The sequence below is a fragment of the Chaetomium tenue genome (genome assembly GCF_020726465.1).
Source record: "Chaetomium tenue strain MPI-SDFR-AT-0079 chromosome Unknown F5144scaffold_2, whole genome shotgun sequence".
Classification (NCBI taxonomy): Eukaryota; Fungi; Ascomycota; class Sordariomycetes; order Sordariales; family Chaetomiaceae; genus Chaetomium; species Chaetomium tenue.
The window spans coordinates 532,691-555,055 of NW_027117330.1; the positions used below are offsets into that span (position 1 = coordinate 532,691).

At 55.9% G+C, this 22,365-nt stretch overlaps 9 protein-coding genes across 9 annotated transcripts; 2 read left to right on the forward strand and 7 right to left on the reverse strand.

The window, feature by feature from the left end:
- Positions 1-125: 125 nt before the first annotated feature.
- Positions 126-1,508, forward strand: F5144DRAFT_544501 (uncharacterized protein; the record flags this gene model as incomplete). The annotated part of the gene is made up of 7 exons (XM_066787301.1): positions 126-261; positions 474-520; positions 619-624; positions 697-893; positions 1,051-1,256; positions 1,436-1,465; positions 1,498-1,508. 7 exons carry the CDS (start codon positions 126-128, stop codon positions 1,506-1,508), a joined length of 633 nt encoding a protein of 210 aa, XP_066645847.1.
- Positions 1,509-2,176: 668 nt separating this feature from the next.
- On the reverse strand, positions 2,177-3,750 carry F5144DRAFT_639870 (uncharacterized protein; the record flags this gene model as incomplete). Its single annotated transcript, XM_066792729.1, has 3 exons — positions 2,177-2,624; positions 2,751-3,622; positions 3,655-3,750. The coding sequence occupies 3 exons, from the start codon at positions 3,748-3,750 to the stop codon at positions 2,177-2,179; spliced, it is 1,416 nt and encodes a 471-aa protein (XP_066645848.1).
- Positions 3,751-5,890: 2,140 nt separating this feature from the next.
- Positions 5,891-6,823, reverse strand: F5144DRAFT_598996 (uncharacterized protein; the record flags this gene model as incomplete). Its single annotated transcript, XM_066790978.1, has 1 exon — positions 5,891-6,823. The coding sequence occupies one exon, from the start codon at positions 6,821-6,823 to the stop codon at positions 5,891-5,893; it is 933 nt and encodes a 310-aa protein (XP_066645849.1).
- A 1,036-nt stretch (positions 6,824-7,859) lies between these two features.
- Positions 7,860-8,561, reverse strand: F5144DRAFT_609325 (uncharacterized protein). The gene is made up of 3 exons (XM_066791625.1): positions 8,325-8,561; positions 8,087-8,256; positions 7,860-8,034 (listed from the first exon to the last, which is right to left on the reverse strand). Exons 1-3 carry the CDS (start codon positions 8,449-8,451, stop codon positions 7,918-7,920), a joined length of 414 nt encoding a protein of 137 aa, XP_066645850.1. The 5' UTR covers positions 8,452-8,561; the 3' UTR covers positions 7,860-7,917.
- A 460-nt stretch (positions 8,562-9,021) lies between these two features.
- F5144DRAFT_90012 (glycosyl hydrolase family 61-domain-containing protein) lies at positions 9,022-10,392 on the reverse strand. Its single transcript, XM_066793540.1, has 3 exons — positions 9,846-10,392; positions 9,565-9,780; positions 9,022-9,499 (listed from the first exon to the last, which is right to left on the reverse strand). The coding sequence occupies exons 1-3, from the start codon at positions 10,168-10,170 to the stop codon at positions 9,129-9,131; spliced, it is 912 nt and encodes a 303-aa protein (XP_066645851.1). The 5' UTR covers positions 10,171-10,392; the 3' UTR covers positions 9,022-9,128.
- Positions 10,393-12,771: 2,379 nt separating this feature from the next.
- Positions 12,772-14,245, reverse strand: F5144DRAFT_598999 (uncharacterized protein; the record flags this gene model as incomplete). The annotated part of the gene is made up of 4 exons (XM_066790979.1): positions 12,772-13,177; positions 13,234-13,790; positions 13,862-13,885; positions 13,940-14,245. The coding sequence occupies 4 exons, from the start codon at positions 14,243-14,245 to the stop codon at positions 12,772-12,774; spliced, it is 1,293 nt and encodes a 430-aa protein (XP_066645852.1).
- A 799-nt stretch (positions 14,246-15,044) lies between these two features.
- Positions 15,045-17,917, reverse strand: F5144DRAFT_504513 (putative peptidase family-domain-containing protein). Its single transcript, XM_066786434.1, has 5 exons — positions 17,464-17,917; positions 16,655-17,383; positions 15,796-16,336; positions 15,465-15,646; positions 15,045-15,404 (listed from the first exon to the last, which is right to left on the reverse strand). Exons 1-5 carry the CDS (start codon positions 17,725-17,727, stop codon positions 15,261-15,263), a joined length of 1,860 nt encoding a protein of 619 aa, XP_066645853.1. The 5' UTR covers positions 17,728-17,917; the 3' UTR covers positions 15,045-15,260.
- A 547-nt stretch (positions 17,918-18,464) lies between these two features.
- Positions 18,465-20,456, reverse strand: F5144DRAFT_589811 (uncharacterized protein; the record flags this gene model as incomplete). Its single annotated transcript, XM_066790090.1, has 4 exons — positions 18,465-19,542; positions 19,772-19,773; positions 20,103-20,305; positions 20,432-20,456. 4 exons carry the CDS (start codon positions 20,454-20,456, stop codon positions 18,465-18,467), a joined length of 1,308 nt encoding a protein of 435 aa, XP_066645854.1.
- A 206-nt stretch (positions 20,457-20,662) lies between these two features.
- Positions 20,663-22,216, forward strand: F5144DRAFT_481703 (aspartic peptidase domain-containing protein; the record flags this gene model as incomplete). Its single annotated transcript, XM_066785301.1, has 2 exons — positions 20,663-21,098; positions 21,171-22,216. 2 exons carry the CDS (start codon positions 20,663-20,665, stop codon positions 22,214-22,216), a joined length of 1,482 nt encoding a protein of 493 aa, XP_066645855.1.
- Between the last annotated feature and the right edge of the window lie 149 nt (positions 22,217-22,365).

The following is a 22,365-nucleotide window of genomic DNA, read 5'->3' on the forward strand; positions in this document are numbered from 1 at the left end:
TTTGAGGGGGCGGGGGTTCTTGCCCTAACTTAGGTACCTACCGTAGGTACCTGCCTAACTTCCCTCTCTTTCTTACGCAACTTACGCCGTGCCCTACCCTGCGAAACTACTTTATCATGTTTACCATGCCTGTCTTGCCTTCTTCCCTCCTAACTTACATCAAGGACGGCGCACTACTGGAGGAGGTTGAACTGTACATGAAGAAGTCGGGAGTTGACCCGAAATCCAAGCCCCTGGCACCTATCGACTGGACCCATCCTCGTCACCATATTAATCACGGTCCCTCCAAGCCTCGTTACTCACTGCTTGGGGGCTTCCTAGATACCGGTATTCTATGAACCTAGATCTCGTACTTCTAACATGCACCGCCGCGGTACCGAGAGACTGTGTTTTGCTTTTACGCGACCCTCCTTCCGCCTCGGAGCCCATACATAACCCTTTGATGGCCACAGACGGAGATGACCGGCCCCTAGATGTAACAGATACCCTAGGACCTAGGCGCTCCAACGCCGGACGCAGCGTGAGTCTCAGAGCAACGACAATGCGACCCGTCCCGGCCTTGAAACACACCATGTCCCTTGGTTGAGCGCGTAAGTAGGTAGGTGTGACTTTGTATAGGTACTTGTAGGTTGGCTGAATATCCGCCATGCACCAGCTCCTCCTTGTGCCTCCCTAAAAACACTCGATCCAAGCCAGCCTCTCCAAAGCCCGGTATCAGAGATTTGTGTGGACGGCATCGAGGAGTTCGGCGGTCCGACAAGCAAGGCCGAAGTTGGGGGCTTTGGGGCGGTCTGGGTGCTTCTCGTGACCGGGGTTGTCAGCATAGCGGAGCGGATCTTGGATGGGCTGGGTAGCGCGGAGGCGAACAAACTGATGGTCGAGCAGGCTTGCCTGTGTGGCTTTTGTCGTTTGAGAACCGGGAAAGTAACAGGGAAAAAACGAGTCAGCATAAATTCAGCATGAAAACGGATGATACCTACGTATCATGGACTGATGGTAAGCGTGACCGGGAAGTGGCTAACGCCAGGACCTCAACGTGAACTTATAAAGGGATGCATTCAACTTCGGTGTTGGCCTTAAGTGTGCTCTTCTTGCGGATTGCGAAGATGGATACCATTTTCTGGCGATCGCAATCGGTGTCGCAACGATCAAGGACGTCGAACTGTTTATCGACTCTCTCTCCGACCACTGCGACACGCCAATCAAAGCCGAGGTCATTCGAGGAGATCTCGAGACGCCGCATGTATTACTGAGAGGTTCGGCGCAGCAATATGGTGTACATCGCCCGGTCAGCTGGAGAATGCCAACTGTGCATGGCTAAAGGAAAGTGTTGAGAAACGGTAACAAGCGGGACGAAATAGAAGAGGGATGCTGATGGCTGTTTTGAAACGCTCCATATTGAAAGATTGGTTGCTGCTGTTGACTCAAATTCAAGGTGAAGAGGAGAAAGAGCTTGAGATGAAGAGTAAGTAACACTGCTAGAATTTCCAGTGGCAGTTTCAGTGTAGGAATACAGCCTTCACAGACTTGCGGGTGACAAATGCAACATATAATTTACAATTTTGTTTCTGGTATTCAACAGATCCCACAGCAAACCATTCAATGGCGCAGTGGTAAGAGTGTGAACCTAGTCGATTCTCCCCTTGTTGAAGCAAGTTCGCGCCGAGGGTGGCGAATGACCACAGTCTTCTTTTTTCGATTCCTGGCTGGGGCTTTTCTGTTTTACTTTTATTTTTATTTGCAGCGACTGTTCCCTTTCTTACCCCAATTTACATCGCAGCCGCCCGATCGCGATTTCTGTTCATCTCTTCTCAATAGGTAAGGTAGGTAGGTACTCAGCGAACCCTCTGTTCATCCCCAACGATCACAGCGATATCATGATACCAGCAGAGCCGTCTGCGGGTTATCGGTCCTTGTCGCGCTTCTTGATGCCCCGTGACATGCACCTAACCTTGAGTCGTCTCCGCCCGGCGCAAGGTGTGAGAACACCAGGTCCAAACTCGCCGTTTAGTTGAGCAGGACAAGAATCAGCGGCATTCACACATTCACAATGCAAAGAATGTTATTTCGAGGAGACATCGGGTATCATTGGCGGTAATAAAATAAGATAAAAAGAGCAAAGCACCGCATACTCCCGAACCACACCAACCGGCAACCAACGATGCTTAAAGCGTACTTAAATGTCCACGTCCACATCCATCTCCTCGTCCTCCTCAGTGTCCTCCTCCACCTTAGCCCAGTTCTCCAGCTTTTTGAAATAGCACGTGTCCTCCCACTCCCACTCCTCATCCTCCCCATCGCCAGGGATGGTCTTCTGCGTGGCCGTCACCACGCGCAGCAGCCAGCCCGCACACATGCCCACCGAGTCGTGGTCGCGGTCCCTGCGCACGCGGATCGAACCGCCCGAGTACCCCTCGTGGATGACGACGTCATGTTTCGCCGCCCACGCATCCACCGCGTCCAGCACGGCGCTCTTCCACAGCCGCAGCCGCCAGTCCTGCAGCCGCCACTGCTCCTTGATCCACGGGTGCTCGTCCCAGGGGCAGAAAAACACCACCTGCACCCCGCGGACACCCCCGCGCTCGACGAGGCGCAGCATCAGCGCGGCCCCGAACCGCCGCAGCCTGCCGTGGTTGTTGAAGATCTCGGCCACGGCAGCGGCAGCGGCGGTGGCGGCCGCGCGGTCGTCCCCACCCGCAGCAGCAGCAGCCGCCCCGGCCATCCCGCGGGCCTCGTCGGGGGTCGCAAACACGGGCGTGAGCAGGCCCAGCGCCATCGTCTTGCCGGCGGCGAAATTGTCGGCCGCGTAGGCCAGGAAGCCCTCCACGTGGCCAAACAGCTTGGACTGGCAGCCCGAGGGCCGGAACCAGGCCTGCCGCTCCGTGTTGTTGGCGAAGGCGACGGGGGCGGCGAACAGCGCGAAGGGCGGGGCGGTCGTCGGTGTCGTGGTCATGGTTGCCGGAGGGGGGGTGTGTGCTGCGGCGAGCCAGCCGAGAAACAGGCGCAGGGCCAGCGGGGGGGACTTGTCGTCGGGGAGGTTCGGCATCGCGCCCTTGGTGTCCCAGCAGACGCCGGCGAGATGCTCGCGGACCTTGAAGTGGTCCAGGAGGTGACGGTCGGCAGCGGGGAGGTGGGACGGGGGCCAGTCGGTCGTGGTGGGGCCGGCGGCGGTGGTGGCAGCGGCGGGCGAGGTTCCGTGCGTGTGCAGGCTGAAACCTGCGAAGAGGTTCTCGAGCGGGGCGGGGCGCGCGGGCAATAATGAGGGCAGCGCCGGGGGGTGGGGCGTGATGGCGGCGGTGTCGTGCGGCGTGGCTTCCAGCCACCGGTCGATCAAGTTCGCGAGCTTGTCGGGGGACGGCGACGCGTGGGGTTTGTCGGCCCGGGGGCTGTCCAGGAACCGGACGCGGGCATCGGCGAACACGGTCACTAACTCCTTCAGCTCCCCAGCTCCCATGACGCACTTGTGGTTCTCCGCCAGGTCCCCGGCCACGATCTGCCAGCCGAGATCCCAGTCATCCAGCGCGGCAAAAGTTGCGGCGCGCGCGAGGCAAAGGTCGAAGATTCGGGATAAAATCGCACTTGCGCGCTCCCGGACTTGGGCGAGCTGCTTGCTGCCCGTTCGCTGCACTGGGGTCCGAGGAGCAGACCAAAGACTCTCTCTGCCAGCAGCCCGCTGCTGAACATCTGCCCGGGGGCGAGGTGGATGCCCTCCAGGTGCAGGGCCTGCTTAGGGCGAACTTTCTTGGGCATTGTGGTGGGTGGGCTTCAACTTGTGGACGTGGGGATGTCGGGTGTCGGGTGTCGAGCGAGGAGTTGCTGTTTCGGGGGGAGAAGAGAAACGAGAAAAATGCGGGTGTTGTAGGTGCCGGTTGCTGGGAGCTCTGTGGAAAAATTGGGCGAGTTCGGGAGAAGAACTGCTAGGTGAGATGGGGGACGATATGTTTATGGAAACACCTAAACTCGATAGGAAGTGGCATCAAATCCGCTGCAGCTATTATGGAACTTCAACAATAGGTACCTAGGGAGCTCTGAATGGACCGGACTCTTGCAAAAAAAGGACTGAAAAAAAGCATTGCTCAATTCAGATAAATGGGTTGGCTGTCTCCGGTGGTGTGAGTACCTATTCTGCGGCAAAGTCTTCCTCATGAATGCATTGTTTTAATGAGCACTGAAAGATTGGCCATTTTTCAAGGCTGAACATAAACTGCGTTTAATTACCTAGACAATTAGCTGCCTCGATGGTCCATGTCTTCCAGTTGCGTCGTGGGGACGTTCTGGAGGGCTTGCCTCGACTCAACACATGTTGCAGCATGGACTTAACCTTGCTCATGTGGTAATTGAAGTTAGTCAGTGTATAGGTATTATTGAATTCATACGTTTAGCTGGATCTCTTAGAAACAATAGAAAGCTATTGAGATTGCACCCTGAGACTATCGGTCAACAAGAGATGGAAGAGGTGAAAAATAAGGAGAAATATAAAAAAAAAACCAAAAAACTGGCTATAACTGGGAGTGAAAAAAAGAGGCTGTGGTCATTCGCCACCCTCGGCGCGGTCTTGCTTCAACAAGGGGGGAATTGACTAGGTTCACAACCTAACCATTGCACCACGAAATGGTCTGCGATGGGATCTGTTGAGAACTGCTCGCCACATCATGGGTTATATCCCGCCTCGGTCATGCAGACTCCTGCGACACCAACTCGAGGTAACTCTAGGTAGAGCTGACAAACTATTGGCGATGCGTTGCGCACGAAATTCTGGAGTTGCCGTAGTACCATATAGCTTTCACTCCTTTTTGTTTACTTTCCTACTGTACCTAGGTATCTTATCCACACCCCCCAACATTTCATGTCTCCATGATCTTTTAAAAGCTGCTCTTCTCGGTTTTCTTCATAGATATACCCAGAGTTCGTAATTAAGCCACGCATCCAGCCACTGCTAGCCGAGCTTCTTTGCTGGAATATGCTGGCTGATGCTGAGCAGGCCAGCGGTAGGTTATGCGCTGCTTTGTTGCTATCCTGGTGGTATCTGGTGGGGATGGTGGAGTTGGTGTGTCGAATGATCAGCACTCTGGGATTCTGGCGAGTAGTGGGTCCGTGAGGCGCCACGCACACCGACACCGATTTCGTTTGCCTGATAGGTCACATTTGTGTATCGGGCATGCAGCTGCATGAAGATGAACAGGTGGGTCATTGGCCACAAAAGGCAAACGCTCCTCCACAAAAGACAAAAGGCCCTCGCCCTCGACAAAAGGCCCTCGACAAAAGGCCCTCGACAAAAGACCCTGTTTCCACGCTGAGTGGGACTGCCTAACCCCCAGAGGCCGAAAATATCACTCCATCACATTTGTGTACCGTGAACCGAGCCGCTCCTCGCACCTCGCACCTCACACCTCGCAGTAGCAGCACGATTTTACAATTCCCGTTTTGATTTTACAATTCCCGTTTTAAGCAGCCCTACGACAATTTACAAATCAAGATAAAACACAAACCAATCTGCCAACCGCTGGTGCCTGGTTCTTCCATGACCTGGATTTTATCCCGATAGCAAGGCTTACTTCTATTTGCACAGCTTCACACCCGACATACCCATCCGTCCGGATCATAGCTTCCATGTCATGTCGCAGGGTGATCAACGCCGTTTGGCTCGGCCAAAGGTCTGGGTATGAACTTTCTTGTATTTGGCAGAAGCAATGAGGTTTGCTCTCATTCCAGATGTAGCCTGCTAACTGACCCAGTCTAGGTGTCGCGGCGTCGCCTCCCCCAGAGTTCAGACCGTTCTTGAACCACCACCTCCTTGGTCGCAAGTCTCGCAACCTCACAGCGCAAAGGAGTCCAACCAAGTCTCGTCCCTCAGACCGCCGACGTCGAAAAGCATAGCTGTTTCAAGGTCCTAGTCCTCGCCTCCGAATTGGAATTCGTCATCGCCGCAATCAAAACCACCCGTCGAGGCCCAGTTTATAGCGCTCGAAAGATTGGACGGGTTGATCGCATAGTCGCCAAGTCCGTTGGCGGCTGCGGCATAAAATGACTGGACTGGGGGAAGGTGATGGGTAGACACTGCTGGGTATGCCGCAGGGCCGGTGAGGCGAGGCCAGTATTGATTATTGGCGATGGGCAACGATGGAGCTTGCACCTGGGTTGGGACAATCGGCGCTTGGGGGTCGTAATACCCGGGAAAGAAGCCTCGTGGACCGGATTGTTGAGGTTGACTCGTGATCATTGGGTCAGGCTGGTTGGGCAACAGTGGGAGACCTTGGTGAGTGGCGTTATCCTGGGTGTTGCTGTTTTGGATCACAGTGTCTTGGGGTTGGCGCTCGCTGACGTTGGCAACAGCTCGAGGTTGAAATGGCATCCGCCCTGACTTCATCTCCCGAGACGTGTACTTGACGAAGGCCACACACTCCGTCAACGCCGTCTTGCCATCCTCCGACCTACCATCCATCTCCCAGCCCTCCATGAAACGCGACACGAAATCAACAGCGACGTCGGCAATCCCGGTCCCGGTAGAATACGGCGATACCGGCTGAACCAGGCCCGGGAAGAGGAGAGTCCACAGAGCGTACCACCGCTCCACGTTCGTTTTTCCCCTATCGTTCTTTCCCTTCATCTTTTCCATCGCCTTCTCCCCCGCTTCTTCCGCGTGCTTCCGCTCGATGTGCTGCCTAACGTCGGGCACGCGCCCCAGCTTGTAGGCCACGCAAGCTTCGTGGCGGATCGGGTTGGATAAGTAGAAGGGGCATGCCCAGTGGCGTCCTTGTGGCCAGTCGCCATCGCCGTCGCCATCGCCGCCGTCGCCGTGGCCGTTACGCGCGTGTCGATTCATTGTGCAGCAACAGGGCGTCGTTCTCGATATACCAACATGCACAACGTTCATCTATGGTTTTGGAAGCTCCGCCTTGACGATAGATCTCCCCCTTGTTACTGGATGCGAGTTGGCTCGTCTTCAAGACCGTCACGGTTGCAAACTACCTGCCTAGGTACGCAGCAACCCCCAGAATTTCGGTGGATTTTCGCATCCCTCGCTATTATTCATTTCCAATGTCAACCACAGTCTTACCTGTTAGTGCTGCATCTACCTCGCCGCATTCTATTACCCACGCCTAGATAACCAGCTACCAGCCTATGGTATCCGGAACAACCTGGGCCTGTAGTTCTGCAGGTTCTGACCGCGACGCTGTGTACGCCGTTTCCTCCGCGCCAGGCCCACCTTGCATTGGTGATCCGACGCGACAGCAAATACCTATTCCGACTGCATAAAGCCCTTGGAACCATCTCGGCGGTGAAGGCCCTGCTATCCTGTGGCAGAGCTCATCGGCGAATAGGGGTGAGCGAGGCTGCCGATGCGTGCATCAGTGTGAGTGGGACTGTTTGCCCGGTTTCTATGGGTGCTCCAATAGCCATGGGGTCTGTGAACACATCCGATATGAGATTGGGCCACGTATGTGTTGTGGCAGCCACAAAACTTTAGCTCCCCCACAGCGATGGCTTTCGGGTACACATTTGTGTACACAACCGCGTCTTAGTACTACCGCAGTTTACCTACACACATAACGCGATTACAAGACGTTTAATTGGGTGGAAACGCGTGTATACGCCACAGCCTTGCACACCGCTACTCTCGCAAGAGGGCAGGCGAACACGACCTTCGCAAGAGCAAAACAACGTCGGAGCCGCAAAAGGAGGGCGATGATGCAATATCGGCGTCGTGGATGCCAGCGCTGTTCTGAGATCTCGGGGCGAGACGTTCGTGGGACGGGCGTTGTCACAATGGAAGTACCTCTCAGACACCGATGCATTCTCCTTCCAGACAGATGTTTAACAGAATACAACAATACATCCCTGACCTGGGACATACATCATGACCCATCCATCGTATCGTACATGCACACATCCACACCATGATGACAAACACACCCATCAATATTTCTTTCCCGGCAGCGAATCACTCTTTCTCCTCAACGCAGCCTCATCTTCTTCTTGCAGTTCTTTGTCGATGATTGCACCCTTAGCCGGCGCGTTGCCATGGAGCGTTGCCTGTTCCGTGTCAGCGCGAGGTCCTGCTTTCGGTGTGGGGAGGGGGACTGACGGCGAGGGTGGGGTCCTTCTTCAGGTTCTCGGCTTGTTTTCTGTGGATCTGTAGGCAAAAGCAACAGTTAGCAATGATCCTAGCGACACAGAGGGTATAGAAAAGAAGCGTTGGGAGGGCGAGACTGACCTCTTCCGTCTGGAGCCGGTTGAGTTCCTCCGTCTGGCCCTCTGTTGACTTTGAGTTAGTTGTCCTGGATGGGACTCGGGGTTTGGTGCCAGGGTTGGGAATAGCATACTGGGCATGAACCCCTTCACGTTCTCTCCTGTGTGTCTTGTCATCTCGTCCACCTCCTCTTGCGTGTAGTGCCGCTGGTCCTGTGATTCGTAGATGCCGACGTTGGAGTGGCCGCGGGTGCCTGACATGTTGGGCGACGATTTGTTTTGCAGATTTTGGATGTCTGTGGTGGTGAAGTTGGAGGATGGAGATGGAATGTGGTTGTTTTAAGCATTAGGGTGCTCCCTTGTGGTTATGTCATGGGGGGGCGATGGTGCTTTGTATGTAAGTGGTGCCCCGCATCCGACGTCACCCATGTGGAACATACTTGTCGCCCGTTGCCCGTCATGGGCATAAACTTACCAAAGATGCTTTGATATTGGGTATTCTGGTTTTGGCTTGGTGATCGTTCGCCATGTCCCTGGGGTCGAGTGAACCCAACATCAGGCATCCTAAACCGGTAATAAGCCACAAGACTACCAGATACCCACCCGACTTCACCTACCCTCACAGGTACCTCATGCTTTCTACGTGTGAGGTGGCGGCGATGTTAGGCCACACAAGGGAGGCGAAGTTAGAGGTTCAGTGGCATTGAGGCGCTTTAATATTGCCAACCTTGGCCGCAGTTGATGAGGAGTGACTGTTTGTGCACATTTACAAGTCACAGATGGGACCATGATAGAGAGCAAAGATGAGAACAGGAACACTCCAAAAACTATGCAACTATCAATGTCGCTATGCAAAAATATTGGCCCCTGTTCCAACTGGGCAGTGCCATCGCCAGCCCCCTTACAGAGTCCGGCACGAAGAGAAATCCCGTCACAGTTTACACGCACTGCGAGTACCACTCGTTGCTGGCCTTGCAAGTTCCGGCCGAGCAGCACGTGGGGCCCGAGTATCCGCTGCCGCCGCACTGAGCCCACATGGGGGCGCAACCAGTTCCGGGGTTGGTGGTGCCGCCACCGGTGTTGCCGCCGCCGTTGTTGCTACCGCCGCCGCCGGACCAGACCGCAGGGCCGGGCATGGGGAAGTCCTTGTAACCGTTGTAGATGCTGAAGTTGGCGTAGCCGTCGCTGCTCCTGTAGGCGCCGGGGAACTTGACGGTAGGGCCAGGGCTGCCGCTGCCGCCGTTCTGAACCTTGATCTGCAAGCACGAGACGTAGTGCTCGGGCTGGTTGACGTGGGACCGGTGGACACCTGATTATCCCGGGTTAGACAAAAGCGGTTCAGCCGCAAAATGGATTCCTGCGGAGGCTGCTTACCGATATGCTCGAAACGGGCGAGGTATTCGCCGTTGGGGGTATCCTTGGGGATCTTGGCGGCAAGGTAGTTCCTGTTGTAGTCACACCAGGCGGTGTTGGTGAAGTCGGCGTTTCTGTTGCACACGCCCTCCTCGTAGATTTTGAACCAGTCTCCAGATCCGTCATAGCCCTTCACATTGTCATTGGGGGCCCGAGAGAGATAGACAAGACCGGGGCCTGTGTTTGAAACCCGTTAATCGACCAATTCGACTCGGAAACTGGGCTTGTCTGGAGGTACTCACCTGGGTGCTGGAAGGCGGCACCGGCAGCCAGGCGGAGACGAATCTCGTCACCGGCGTTGACAGTCAGGACTTGGGTACGGCTAGCGCTAGAGAAAGCGCCCTGGTTGCACCTGGCATCGGGTCCATCGATAGTCGAACCATCGCGGAGATCGACGGCAGGGTTGGACGAGAATTTGATAGGGTTGTACTTGGTTTGCCGGGTGGACTCGCGGACGTACTTGTACGGGGTCTGTGCGGCGCCGTTGATGAGGTTGGTGTCAAACCAGTAGTGTGCCGAGACACCCTGGGCGGCGATGGCGCCGACGGCGAGAGCGGAGAACTTCATACTGAGAAAAGGAAGGTAAAGGGCGGAAAGCTGCTTGTTTGGGAGCTGGAATTCCGAAGTAGAAGCGAAGGACTGTTGACCGGCCTGGGTTGAAGAGTCTGGAGATAGGGACGGAGAGTTGGATCAAGGTAGTACTTATAATGTAGAAGGTTCAACATTGTCACGATGTTGTGTTTAGAGACAGTCAGACAACTCAGAGGTGTCGGCCCGTTTCTCCAGCCTTGAAACTGCCAAGTCCGAGTTACCCTGAGGGATACGACTTCTCTAATCCTCAAATTTCTCCATCCTCACGGGGCTCAGTTATCCCACCAGCAGGGATACACATTCCAGGTCCCATGGCTGTTGTGGTCGTTAGCCCAATATGGCCCAAGCTGGGCGCATGCTCTCCGAGCCCAAGCCGGACTCAATCGAGAAAGAACGGAGAGGTGAGGGACCGGAACTACCGTCTTGGGCCACTTGGCTCAAGGCTACCACCGAAACCCTCACCTTCGTTGGTTGGAGGGAGTCGAAACGGAGAATTGTCGCTCGCACCAACCAGGAGCAGGGTCCCGGACTCCCAGTCTTAGGAAGGAACTTAACAGAAGGCACGATCATCGATGATTGATTGCGCATCATCCAGACAATCTGGTGATCACACGCAACGGAACCATGGTACTGGAACCTGGGTCGCGTTGAGGGTGGAGGTAGAGGGAGGTCAAGCTGCTCAGTGGTCAGTGGTCAGCGGTTAGTGGTCAGTGGTCAAACCATGGCCCATCATTCACGGAAGCCCAAGCGCTGCGTCGGAGGAGGGGAGTTGATGGACGTGGGTTGCTGCTTCCGAATCCAGCGATTCTAGCGTTGCATCCGCTTGGAAATCACGGAGCGCGCCATGACACCAAGCACAAGCGAGCGGCTCTTGAGGTGGCTCGAGCGGCCCCAATCGCCGGAGTATCGGCTCAGGGGCCCAAACGGAGGAAACATGGCCTAACTGGGCAATTCTCGGTAGATGTTTCGGCCAGGGGTGGCCCCAAGCGCTTCAGGAGCGTTGCCCCAAAATCCCACGCGTGCTTGGCGCGACTTCCAAAAGAGAGATTGAAGCGCGCGAATGGCGTTGAGGCGTTCTCTGGCTCGAAGGCATCCTCATAAATTACAATTTTAAGTACCCTCGAAACCCAATTACTGAGAATCGTTGACTACGGACATTTCCAATTTCCAGGTTGTTACCTTCACGCCTGTTTACTTTGGAACTCCATAGCGCAACTCTCCAAATTCTCCGCTGAACGTGCTCTCTACGCGAACAAAATTCTCCGCTAAAACTCTCCGCCTTTGCCCCACAGTATCCCACTTACGTTGCGGCTCGGTTAAAGATTCCAAGGAGCTGACTTCAATGCTGTGCTTTGACTCTGCCAAAAATGGAGAGCTGAGGGAGTCGCTCACCTGCGACGATGTCTGGGGTTTGTTGAAGGCGATTTAGAGATTCGCATGCAAGGCAGGCGGGCCGTGGATCTGCCCGAATGCGCCGATCCAGCCTCATTGGACCGTTCCTTAGTTCGTTTCTGAATATCTCCAGCCGCAAAGTTTCATGCATCTTCCTTCTCTCTCATGATCTACACTTTTATCGCCTCCCCCCTGGGTTCCACCAATCGAAAAGGGGTATGACGGCACATCTCCCAGATGACAGGATGAAAAGGGGTTACCCTGAAGGGCTTGGCAATTTATTTTCAGGTTGAGAAGCCGCAACACCATGCACAACCACGCGATGTCAGGGGGTCATTGTCTCCACCCTGCCGTCAGCCATCAACGACGGTCCCACTCCTAAACTCGGAAGATGGATATTCCTCTGAGAACCCTCGAACCCCCTATTCTTTATTGGTGATCCCCAAATAACAGGCGAAGATAGAGCAGCAATAACAATGGCCAGAGGGGACCAGATGTCGAGGAAGGGACAGGATAGCAAAGCACCTTGTAGTTGGTGGTGGTTGGAACAAAACACAGTGGAACTCACAAAAAGCAGAAGGCAGTGTTTGGCAAGAGCGGGTAGTAAACTGGAGCTATCTCCAAGTCCAACTCCAGAATGAACGCGTCTAAAACGTGTTGCACACGGGACCCTCAAAGTGCTCCAAATCGATTACGCATTTTTCTCTTTCCTGGCCTTGTTATCTATTTAAAATACTTGAAGGCGGTGTTGCTTTACCCCACCCGGGTTGGTTGATCAAGGGCTCGCTCCGGAAATATGTGCTGAGTTATTAATCCGGGTTCGCACAATATTTAAGAAAACAAAAATTCCAAAGTAGCTAGGTATGGTTGCAATTGGGATCACATGGGGCTGCCCAACTCTCACGGCATCAGTAGTCCCGTTGCCAAACAAAGATAGCAAAAAGACCGGCCGCGGCACTCCAGAGTAAGACCGAGGCACATACAGAAATTCACATTCGAACAAGCACATGCTGGGGCCCCAATGTGACGTGATATGTAGCATTTTGGGTACTGTGTACTGCTATCTGTGGTGCTCCAAAGGGCTCTGCCCCAACGACCAATATGCACAAGGAGCCACGTCAGGCTGGCTAAGCCGAAGTAATGAAAGAGGCACAGGAGGACCAAGAGGCCCGACCCTTGTTGTGCCTACTTCTGCTCCATCATGGAAAGGAGCCACTGCTCGTGAGCGCGGGGGCACAGGCCACGGAGCCACTCCGCAGACTTGGTGGCAGTGAGGGTCTGGAGGGCCTGGTACTCCTCCCTGTCGCCCATGACTTTCTGGAGAGCCTCCTCCCAGGGGGCAATGTCCTGGTCGGGGACCACGTAGTCGCCGTTGGCCTGGCGCTTGCCGGTGACTTCCTTGACAGGGATGCAGTAGGGAAGGCCAATCTTTGCCTCAGGGAGACCACCCGCGTTGGATGCAATGGCGGGAATGCCACGAAGCTGAGCTTCAGTCACGATAATGCCCCAGGCCTCGTGCCACAGGGAAGGGGCCAGCAGAACCTTGATGCGATCCCAAATTTCGTCGGGATTCTTGGTGGTCGGCTCGATCCTGGTAGGGAGAACGTATCAGCCTGTTTCTCACATCCATAGCAAAAGCAAACTCACTTGACATTGGGAAGCGAATAGAGCTGCTCAAGGTGGACAGTGCGGGAGCCCCAGCTCTTCCAGGTGACAAATTTCATGTGAGGAAACTTGCGGGCGAGTGCAATCAGGATCGAAAGGCCTTTGTGAGGGCAGGGGTTGACCATGCCGATCTCATCCTTGTCAATGTTGTTGCGTACGACAGGCATGCCTCCCGTCCCCCTATCCAGATAGGTCATGGGAGGGTGGACAAGGAACTTGGTCATCAGCCGGCCGTAGGTCCAGGCATAATCCTTGACTGCATTGGAAACGGACCAAATCCCATCGAGATCGCGCAGAAGGCGGTTCTCAGCGGCAGGAGAGAGACAATGACCGTCGACGCCAGCAACAAACGGGCCAAAGGGAAGCTGCTCGGCCGTGTGGATGATGTTGATGCGCTTGAACGTGTGGCGCATCGGGTGGGATGCCGAGAGCTTCATGGTGATCGGATCATTGAAGATGACATGGGTCGGCTGGAAGTCGGTGATGTGCTTAGCGAAAAGCTTCACAAGGTAGTCCATTCTTGCGGTCAATGCATTGCGCTGTTGGAGCTAGTTGTTAGCATTTACTGTGGTAGGGAAGCACAGGGGATGAAAGGGGCTTGTCAACTTACCTCTAGGTAGGCCCGGGTGTCTTCCTAGAACTCCCGGACGGGGTAGGCTTTGTTGAATTTGACGCGTGAAAGGGTGACATTGTAAACGTTGTGCTCGTCAGTGAAGGTCTTAACACCCAGTTCGAAGGCCTGGCCGGGAGGGTCGACAACGGACAGGGAAGAGATGGCAACGTTGGGGTTGATGCCATTAAGCTTGGCCCGGGCGGCGTGCTCTTGGATCTCGTCGTCATTGGCGTAGCAAATCTGGGCAGTATCGTGACCCTGCTTGCTGAGGCTGCGGAGAAGGTTGATGTTGGCATTGTAGCCTCCCGACGAGGGAGTTAGTCCCTGCGCCGTCTGAACAAGGAAGACTCGCATCGTCCCGGCTCTAGTGTAAGTGGTCATCGTGAAATCAGGGAAAGGGCAGATGGCGGTTTGTCAGTGGTAGGTGTTAGGGGCTTGAGGGATTGTTGTTTCGTGATACTTGAACGTGGCGGCGAATGAACGAAAGACGGGGATTCTTCACCTTGATCTTTATCGAGCGAGTGAGTTGCTGCTGATCAAGAGTTACTCTTGATGTTAGGCACTCGCCTTGTGAGAATTGTATCCGCCGGTGCGCGCCGAGAAAGTAGGTTTACTCCACGGTTTTGAAAAGAAGGTGTGGAATGAGAAGAGGTTTTTGGGTGGAGGACGAGAGTAAATAGTTGTGCGGGACCGAGAGAGGAGCGAGGTTTTGAGCCCAGCCCTGGCACGAAACCGCGAGATGGGATAGGAACTGGAAAGAACGAGGAATTCCCGGGACCTCAACGAAGTCGTCTGGAATTCGAGAGTTCCGTTCTCCTCAGCCAATCACTGGCCAGACACTCTTGCCGCTCCTTCCTCTCTTGGGTCCGTCGGTCTTGTGATTTGGTCTCAGAATCGGCAGCTTGGGATCAGGGTGCACGGCAAGTTCCACATCTGATGCACTCCCGCTTTTAGCTGCAGGACGCGGGTTGGCTTTCCCTTTTCTCTTTGTTGCTCTAATCTCATTGGCTGCCATCAATCTTTAACGGATTCCGGGCCATTTTAAGCCGACCTCCCCCGATGTAGGGTCCGACAACGAACCGGAAGAATCACAGCTTGGATGCAGAAGCAAACCGGATACTGAGGGGTTCGGATATTGGAGGGCATGTCAGATGAAATATGGGTGATGCTGCTTGGATTCCATGGGAAATGTTCTTATTACAGCGAGACGAGAACAGTCAACGCCAGTCAGAGCCACGCTACCTATGGATGAGAAACCCCGGATAAGGAACTTTTTCATTTGCTCCTTTGACCAGTCCGTTGAGACAATTATTAGTTTTCTTGACACCTCCACCACTCGACTTCTTCATCGTGTAAGGCTAGAGAACACAACCAAGCCGAATATTAGTGGCAATCCTCAGCCCCGGTACATCCTTTCCACTTCCGAGTCCCAGCCATCATCATATCCCTCGTCCTTGTCCCCTGAGTTAGATGAATTGTCGGTGTCTTCGTCGGACTCGTCAGGGTCGCTCATATGTTCGTCATCCTCCTCGTCGTTACACTAGAGATATATCGTGATTAGTAAAATAACCACCGCGGGGCAGAGAATATAGTAACACACCACTCGGCGCTTCTTGCTTTGGTGTTGGTCTCGGTCGGGGTTGTTCTGCAGCTCCTCCATGTCGTAGACAGAGTCGGGGAGGTCCACATCCCGCGGAGCGGTCACAATGCCGAAGCTGCTGCACATTCCCCATGTACCGCTGATGCCATAGAATCCGATAATCTTGTGGCCCCGAGCCGGAACTGTCATTTGTTAGTGTCCCGTTGGAACAATCAGCCATGGGGCAACTTGCCTAGCGTGTCTACCATTGACTCATCTCGCCGGTAGTTGAGCGCTCCCATCGCCTTGCCATTGGAAAGCCACATCCGCAGCCCACCGAGCGACCACCCACCCTCCCGCGTCACGGCAACCTTGGAGATCTCCACATCCCGGGGAAGCACCAGCTTCCTCGCTTGGTGGCCGCCCATCGATGGGTCCTGTCCGTTTTTGCCGCGAGGTCCGCAAGGAATCTTGGTCCCATCTTCGTAGTAGACCACCGCCCCGTCCAAGGAGCAGCCGACACGGAGATCAATCTTGGACGCAGCCACGAGGTTGCCCTTCTTGTCCCGCTTCTTCAGCATGACGGCCCAGTCCCAATTATTCTCTTCGTCGTTCCTTACGCGGTCGCCACTGACGCATTGTTTCAACAGCCGGATCTTGGTGCCCGGAACCAGAATGCTCGTCCTCCGCTGGAACAATTTCCAGATATTGTCGATGGAGTACTCCTTGCCGTTCATGCCGGTGACGTTCAGCCCGAGGCCCTTGGTGCTAAACCGACTCGCGAGATCCGCGTACGAGTACCGGAGGGACTTCAACGGGTTTGTGACCGAAACCCTGTCTTCCTCCTCATCCGACTTCCCCAGCGGAGAAAACACCACCCTCGCAATCCCCGCCTCGCAGGTCACATCCACAAACATACTCTCCCGCGCATCATCCTCACCCTCCCCAACCTCCACCGCCGGCGCCTCCTTCGCCACCTCCCCATCCCCCGGCAGCCAAAACTGCCTCAACATCCTAAACTTCAACGCATCACTCACCGCCCACCGACACTCATGCCCCTCCCCCGCCACAACCGCCTCCAACCCCCCCTTACCACCAACCTCCCCCCTAACCCTGGCTCTCACCCCCCCCAAAAACCCCCTCCCCCAATCCGGCGAATACCCCCTCAGCATAATCCCCTCCGAATGCGGCGCCCCCAACGCATGGCCCACCTCATGCAAAAACGCCCCCTGCCCGACCGCACACGCTCTCCACATGGAATCACACTCCCCGTTGTCATTACCCACCGTGTCGCCGGGGGGTGTGGGGTCGAGCAGGCAGGAGGGGACCTCCTCGAGGAAGCGCGGCCAGGCGTAGCAGAGGTGGCTGCCGAAGATGCCAAGGGAGAGGCCGCGCGGGTCGTGGCTGCCGAGGGCGGCGTGCGCGAGGATGAGGGGGGAGTTGTTACTCGTGGTGGTCGTGTCGGGGGTGGTGTAGTGGGAGTCGAGGATGAGGCCCGCGACTATGGGGCGGGCGTGGGTGGTGAAGGGGGCGCCGTGGGCGAGGAGGGCGGTGGTGAAGATCTTGTGGAGGTCGTCGGGTTGGCGGGCGTTGGGGTTTTGTTGGGCGAGGTTGGCGTCACGGAGTTGGGCGACGGTTTTGTCGGTGCGGATGAGGTGGACTTTGGGGACGGTGGCGGCGGCGGGGGTGTGTTGGCTGCGCTGGCTGAGGGTGTCGGTGGACCATTCCTCTTCGAGGCGGAACGCGCGGCGGCCGAGGCCTTTCGCGCGGAGGTCCTCGGCTGTGAGGGCCTGCCACATGTAGGCTGTCATGCGGAATTTGGCGATGGCGGCGGGGAGGTCGGAGTGGGCGGTTGAGATGCCGCCGAACTTTGCGGGAGGGCAGTCCATCAGGAGGGGGGAGTCCTTCGCGACCAGGATGGCCAAGTGCAGCGGTGGCGTCTGCAGGAGAGGCACATAGCGGATGGAGAGCTGTATGTTTGTGAGATTGTGATGCTTGAGACGGATGCGGGATACTGTACCTCGGTGCGAGCATCATCTTGGGTTGTGATGGCGACCTTGTTGAGGCCAGGCGAGAGCAGCAAGAGGGCCTTGAAGTGGCCATGGCACATGGGCCATCGTTGTTCGGGAAACAGGGTTTTGCCAAACCCGTCATCCGTTTCGACTAGAACATGTCCGTCATTCTGCTCCAGCGCAGAGTCGGTGTTGCATTTGCCCGACACGAGGACACATCGCTGATAGACCTCGGTGACTTCGTCGGTTGGGAAGTTGTCAAGTTGGATCATCGTGACCTTCGAGCCGCAGATAGAGTGATTTGAAGGAAGGGCTGAATGAGATGGTTTCTGATGAAATTGAAAGCCAAACTCTAAGGATATCTGTTGTGTTTAAATACTCGAATGCATCGTCAACAACAAAATTCAGGGGCTCAATGAACATTTGAAGTCTTAACAATTTACCATGAAGTCTGCCGCACAATTCTGTTAGCAGTCATGTTCCTTAGCCTCTGGGCCAGCAGGCAGGCGGTGGGTCCCAGGTCATTTGTGGGGCACTGGTGCCTGGCTGCCTGGCGAAAGGCCTTTTGAACGAGTCCAGAACAACACAACCCCCTGCAATCGCACGATCAGATTGGACTTTTTAGCTCTTGGACCTGACAAAGTTATTTCCGAGATTAATATTCTTCTTGAACTATAGACAGTCGGGTCTCCAAAACGCCAAATGAGTCGAGGCGGTCTCTTTCAGCGGCCCCACAACATCACTTTAGTTACAATTGACCAGCTTGAGCGAAATACAAGGTACCTAGGGAAATCGGATAACGATCTATTGGTGCAACCATGGATGTAATGCTCTTGTGTTGCAACGGGCTGGAAACCGGCGCCGACGAAAAGAAACTTGGGGACGCCCGCCGCGCAAAGTTCCATCACTTGGCCCAAGCTGATCCTGCTGGCTTTCCCAGAGGAGAGAATGTGGGAGTCCACCCGATTTGTCAATGTCGTGCCGCGCAGGAGCCCGTTATGTTGAACCGTCACGGCACGCTCATCATGACTGCGTATATTTTCTCGAAAATCGTGGCACCTCGGCGAGCATCGTCGGTATCTGGTCCGGAGAGCAGGAACCGGCGTCCACCACTGAGAGCCAAGTGGACAAGTATTCTTTCCAGTTGTTCCTTTCGGATCGGCCGGGAAATAACGGCGTGCACACCCCTCATGGGGGAACCTCGCAGGTTTTTGTCGCCCAGCATTGCATGGCGCGGCATGCCAACGACTGAGAGGTGGTAATAGTACTGGGTATAACTGGGCTCGGATCTCAGGAGTCGGACACACTCCTGACCGTCGATCACAGGCAGTTCCGGGTCGACGAAAATGATGTCCGGTTTCCTCTGCGCCTTGTTCTTCGCAGTTGCCAACAGGAAGGAGAGGGCTTCCTTGTCGTCCCCAATTGTTGTGACCTGTGTGAACCCCAACTCTGCCATGAGACTGCGCGTAATCTCCCGGTTATTAGCATCACCATCCGCAAGCAGAAGATGGGCGGTGGCCCGCTCTGGGAACGGAGACTTGAAGTCGAGAAGCGGACAGTCCCTCTGATCTTCGTAAAAGGTGCCGCCAAACCTCTTGATCTGCGCACACTTTTCCTCCATGTCTCCGGCGTTGTTTATTCTCCCTAGCTGCCTGTTGTAACAGTCTTCTTCTTCCACCACGAGACCCCACACCCCACCTTCGGACGAAACCCCGATGAAGCGTACTATCCCTCTCCGGTTATACGCTTTGTGCGTGAAGTCGAGCCGCTCTGCCTTGCTGTAGGCCTCTAGGCTCGGCCACCATTCGGGGCCGAGCAGTCGCATTTTGGCGCAAAACGCATCCTGACTAGCCGGGTCAGTGGATGGTTGGGCGATGTCAAACCGGCCAAGGCCGAGAAAGTCGAGCTCCGCAGCAGAGCAAGAGAGTATGTACACGCCACCTGTACTGGGGAAACCATGCGCGGAAGCGCCAGCTTGGGTGCCAAAGTGGACTCGAAGGTCGAGCACTTCGCGGTACGATTTCGTAGTAACCGGACGGGGGGAGGGTTTTACTTGTTCGGCTTCCTCTTGGGTACTGCCAGGAAAGCTAGGGACTGATTGGGAGGAACCCATTGAAGATGGTTGATAATAGGTAAACACCAATTATAATGTTGCAACCGGAAATGGCGGAAGTGTGTGGGCGTTCCTTCAATGTCAGCGGCGGCGAGCTCAAGACTTGTTGCCGCGTCAGCTGCGAGGCCGCAAGGTTCATCCAGGCAGGAAACCCAACATCCTCCTGGCCCAGGAACGAGAAACGGTCAAAGTCCCTCAGGTACCGCTGCACAAACGATCAGTAAATCGTAGCCACGCGCAGGAAGTTGAAATAAGCTCAACTCAAAGTGGATATTACTGGGCATCATACCAACGGTTTCGCTTGGTGATCCAGATCAGAAAGGCATGTCTGTTGAAGTTTGAGACAGGGCATCGTCAGGTCTGGGCGCCACCTTCCCCAAAGTGGGACGTTTAGCGAGGTTGCGGTCTGGGCCGGGACGGGGTTACTGGGGTTCATCTGATGAATTTGGCAACGTGCACCGTGTTTGCTGACTTCGACCGTTGAAGATCTTCTCCCAGCTTGATTCCTCATCCTCGCGAATCCGCCAAGCAAACATCCATAATTCCCAAGTTAGAAACGGGCATCATGGCGACTTGGCCGTGGCGAAGCAACTCCAGTCCGAGAAAGGCCAAGATACGAGGTTTGGAGCGAGTGGTCACTGGCTGAGGCTCTGCCCCATTCTGTTCCTCCGCATTGCTCCGAGACCTCCGCCACGTGAAACCATTGATTGAGCGTGCGCTCGTTGGGCCTGGCTCATCTCCAACTTCCCCAAAATGTCAAACTGCCGCCCAATCACTTCTCGGCGCAACCCACCCCCCGCGGGCCAAGTCCCAGCCGCATCCGCCTCGGTACTAAAACGGCAAAGGGTGACGCAGCTCCTCACTGCTCCTCCAAGCCTGAAGAAGCATGAGAGGCTGGGCCCAGAACAGCCGCCCACTGTGCCCCGGCCCCTACCACACGACAGATTAAACACCCCCGTATAAACCATGCAGCCCCCAGCAATCGACGCTGGCGTGGTCCGCTTCCAACCTCCACCCCGTTGATTGTCCCTTTTCCTTCTTTTTACCTTCCCTCCCCGCCAGCTTTGACGCCGGTGAGACTGGACCACGCCAGCATGCTCCCGGTTATTCTCGCTGCGTCATTATTGGCGCCAGCCGCCGCAGGGGCTTCCGAGCCTAACCGGATCGTCGCACGAGGCGACGGCATAATCCGGTCCCCCGTTCGACAGATCGCCGGCTCGGGCCCGAATTTGCGAGCACGGCAAAACGAGGTGGAGGTTCAAAACCAGAGGTTCGGGACAAGATACGGAGTCGAGATCGAGATCGGGACACCCCCGCAAAAAATCACATTGATCCTCGACACGGGCTCGCCCAATACCTGGATCAACCCCGTGTGCGAGACGGCCAACCTCCCGTCCGACTGCGCCCAGTTTGCGCAATTCAACTACGAGAAGAGTAGCACCCTCAATGTCACCGATTACGTCGACACCCTCCGCTACGGCATCGGGAATGCGACGGTCCAATATGTCTCGGAAACGGTGACAATCGGATGTAAGTCTCCAATGAAGCCCCGCACGGCCGGGTCTTGAGGGTGCATACATACTAACGTCTGCGGAACCACAGCTGCAACGATCGAGAACCAGATCATCGGCATCGCCCTCGAGTCCCACAAGATCCCGCTCGGCATTTTGGGGGTATCCCCACCCATCCTAGGCGTCAACGAGTACCCCTACATCCTCGACACCATGGTCGACCAGGGGCTCATCAAGAGCCGGGCCTTTAGCGTCGACCTGCGGGGCGTCGACAACCCCACCGGCGCCATCATCTTCGGCGGTGTCGACACGGGCAAGTTCATCGGCAAGCTCGCCAAGCTCCCCATCATCCCGCAGGACGAAACCCCCAGCGGCGCCGACCGTTACTACGTCACCATGACCGGCGTCGGCCTGACCCTCCCCGACGGCTCCATCGTCCAATCCGAAGAACTCGCCGTCCCGGTCTTCCTCGACACCGGCGCCACCCTCTCCCACCTGCCCACGCGCATCTTCGAGGCCCTCGCCGCCTCCTTCCCCGACGCGCTCTACGACGCCGACTCGGGCTTCTACATCCTGCCGTGCGACTACACCGACATGGCCGGGTCCATCGACTTCTACTTCGCCGGCAAGACCATCCGCGTGCCGCTCAACGAATTCGTCTGGCAGAACGGCGCCTACTGCATCCTGGGCGTCAGCCCCGAGGACCAGGAGCCCATCCTCGGCGACACCTTCCTGCGCGCGGCTTACGTCGTCTACGACCAGGACAACCGCAACCTGCATATTGCGCAGGCCGCGAACTGCGGGACGAACTTGGTTGCCATCGGGTCGGGGGCGAATGCGGTGCCGAGTTCGACGGGGCAGTGCACGGAGCTGCCCACGCCGACGGGCAAGGGGAATACCCTGGATGTGACGGCTACGAGGCCGCCCGTGGGGACGTTCACGGGGAGACTGCCGACGGGGATGGAGGGCGGGCCGGGACCGGCGCAGAGTGGGCCGGGGGGGACGAGTGTGACGGGCGGGGCGCTGCAGCCGACGGGGGGGTCGGGGTCGGGGGAGAATGCGGCGGAGAGGGGGATTGAGGTGGGACTTGGGGCGGTGGTGTTGGGGGTGGTGAATCTGTTGGCGTGGGTGCTTTAGGTGGGGAAGGAAGGGTGGGGTGAGCGATCTTTTTCAGTTCTTGAGTTAATCAGCTGGTTGGCATATGAGCGTTGATATACAGCGAGTTAATGACCATTTTGGAGGATTTGGGTCTGCACATATGATGGCGTTTTCTTTTTCTGGATGAT

What these genes read in the sequence shown, in the direction of transcription:
- F5144DRAFT_609325 (XM_066791625.1), bottom strand. Translation starts at nt 8,451, where the DNA reads ATGTCAGGCACCCGCGGCCACTCCAACGTCGGCATCTACGAATCACAG. An exon ending in CGTGAAGGGGTTCATGCCCA is followed by an intron (nt 8,257 to 8,324) that starts GTATGCTATTCC and finishes CAAAGTCAACAG; the next exon opens with AGGGCCAGACGGAGGAACTC. An exon ending in AGAAGGACCCCACCCTCGCC is followed by an intron (nt 8,035 to 8,086) that starts GTCAGTCCCCCT and finishes GACACGGAACAG; the next exon opens with GCAACGCTCCATGGCAACGC.
- F5144DRAFT_90012 (XM_066793540.1), bottom strand. Translation starts at nt 10,170, where the DNA reads ATGAAGTTCTCCGCTCTCGCCGTCGGCGCCATCGCCGCCCAGGGTGTC. An exon ending in TGCCGCCTTCCAGCACCCAG is followed by an intron (nt 9,781 to 9,845) that starts GTGAGTACCTCC and finishes TTTCAAACACAG; the next exon opens with GCCCCGGTCTTGTCTATCTC. An exon ending in CGCCCGTTTCGAGCATATCG is followed by an intron (nt 9,500 to 9,564) that starts GTAAGCAGCCTC and finishes CGGGATAATCAG; the next exon opens with GTGTCCACCGGTCCCACGTC.
- F5144DRAFT_504513 (XM_066786434.1), bottom strand. Translation starts at nt 17,727, where the DNA reads ATGATCCAACTTGACAACTTCCCAACCGACGAAGTCACCGAGGTCTAT. An exon ending in GGTTGCCGTGACGCGGGAGG is followed by an intron (nt 15,647 to 15,795) that starts GTGGGTGGTCGC and finishes AACAAATGACAG; the next exon opens with TTCCGGCTCGGGGCCACAAG. An exon ending in AAAGCAAGAAGCGCCGAGTG is followed by an intron (nt 15,405 to 15,464) that starts GTGTGTTACTAT and finishes ATATATCTCTAG; the next exon opens with TGTAACGACGAGGAGGATGA.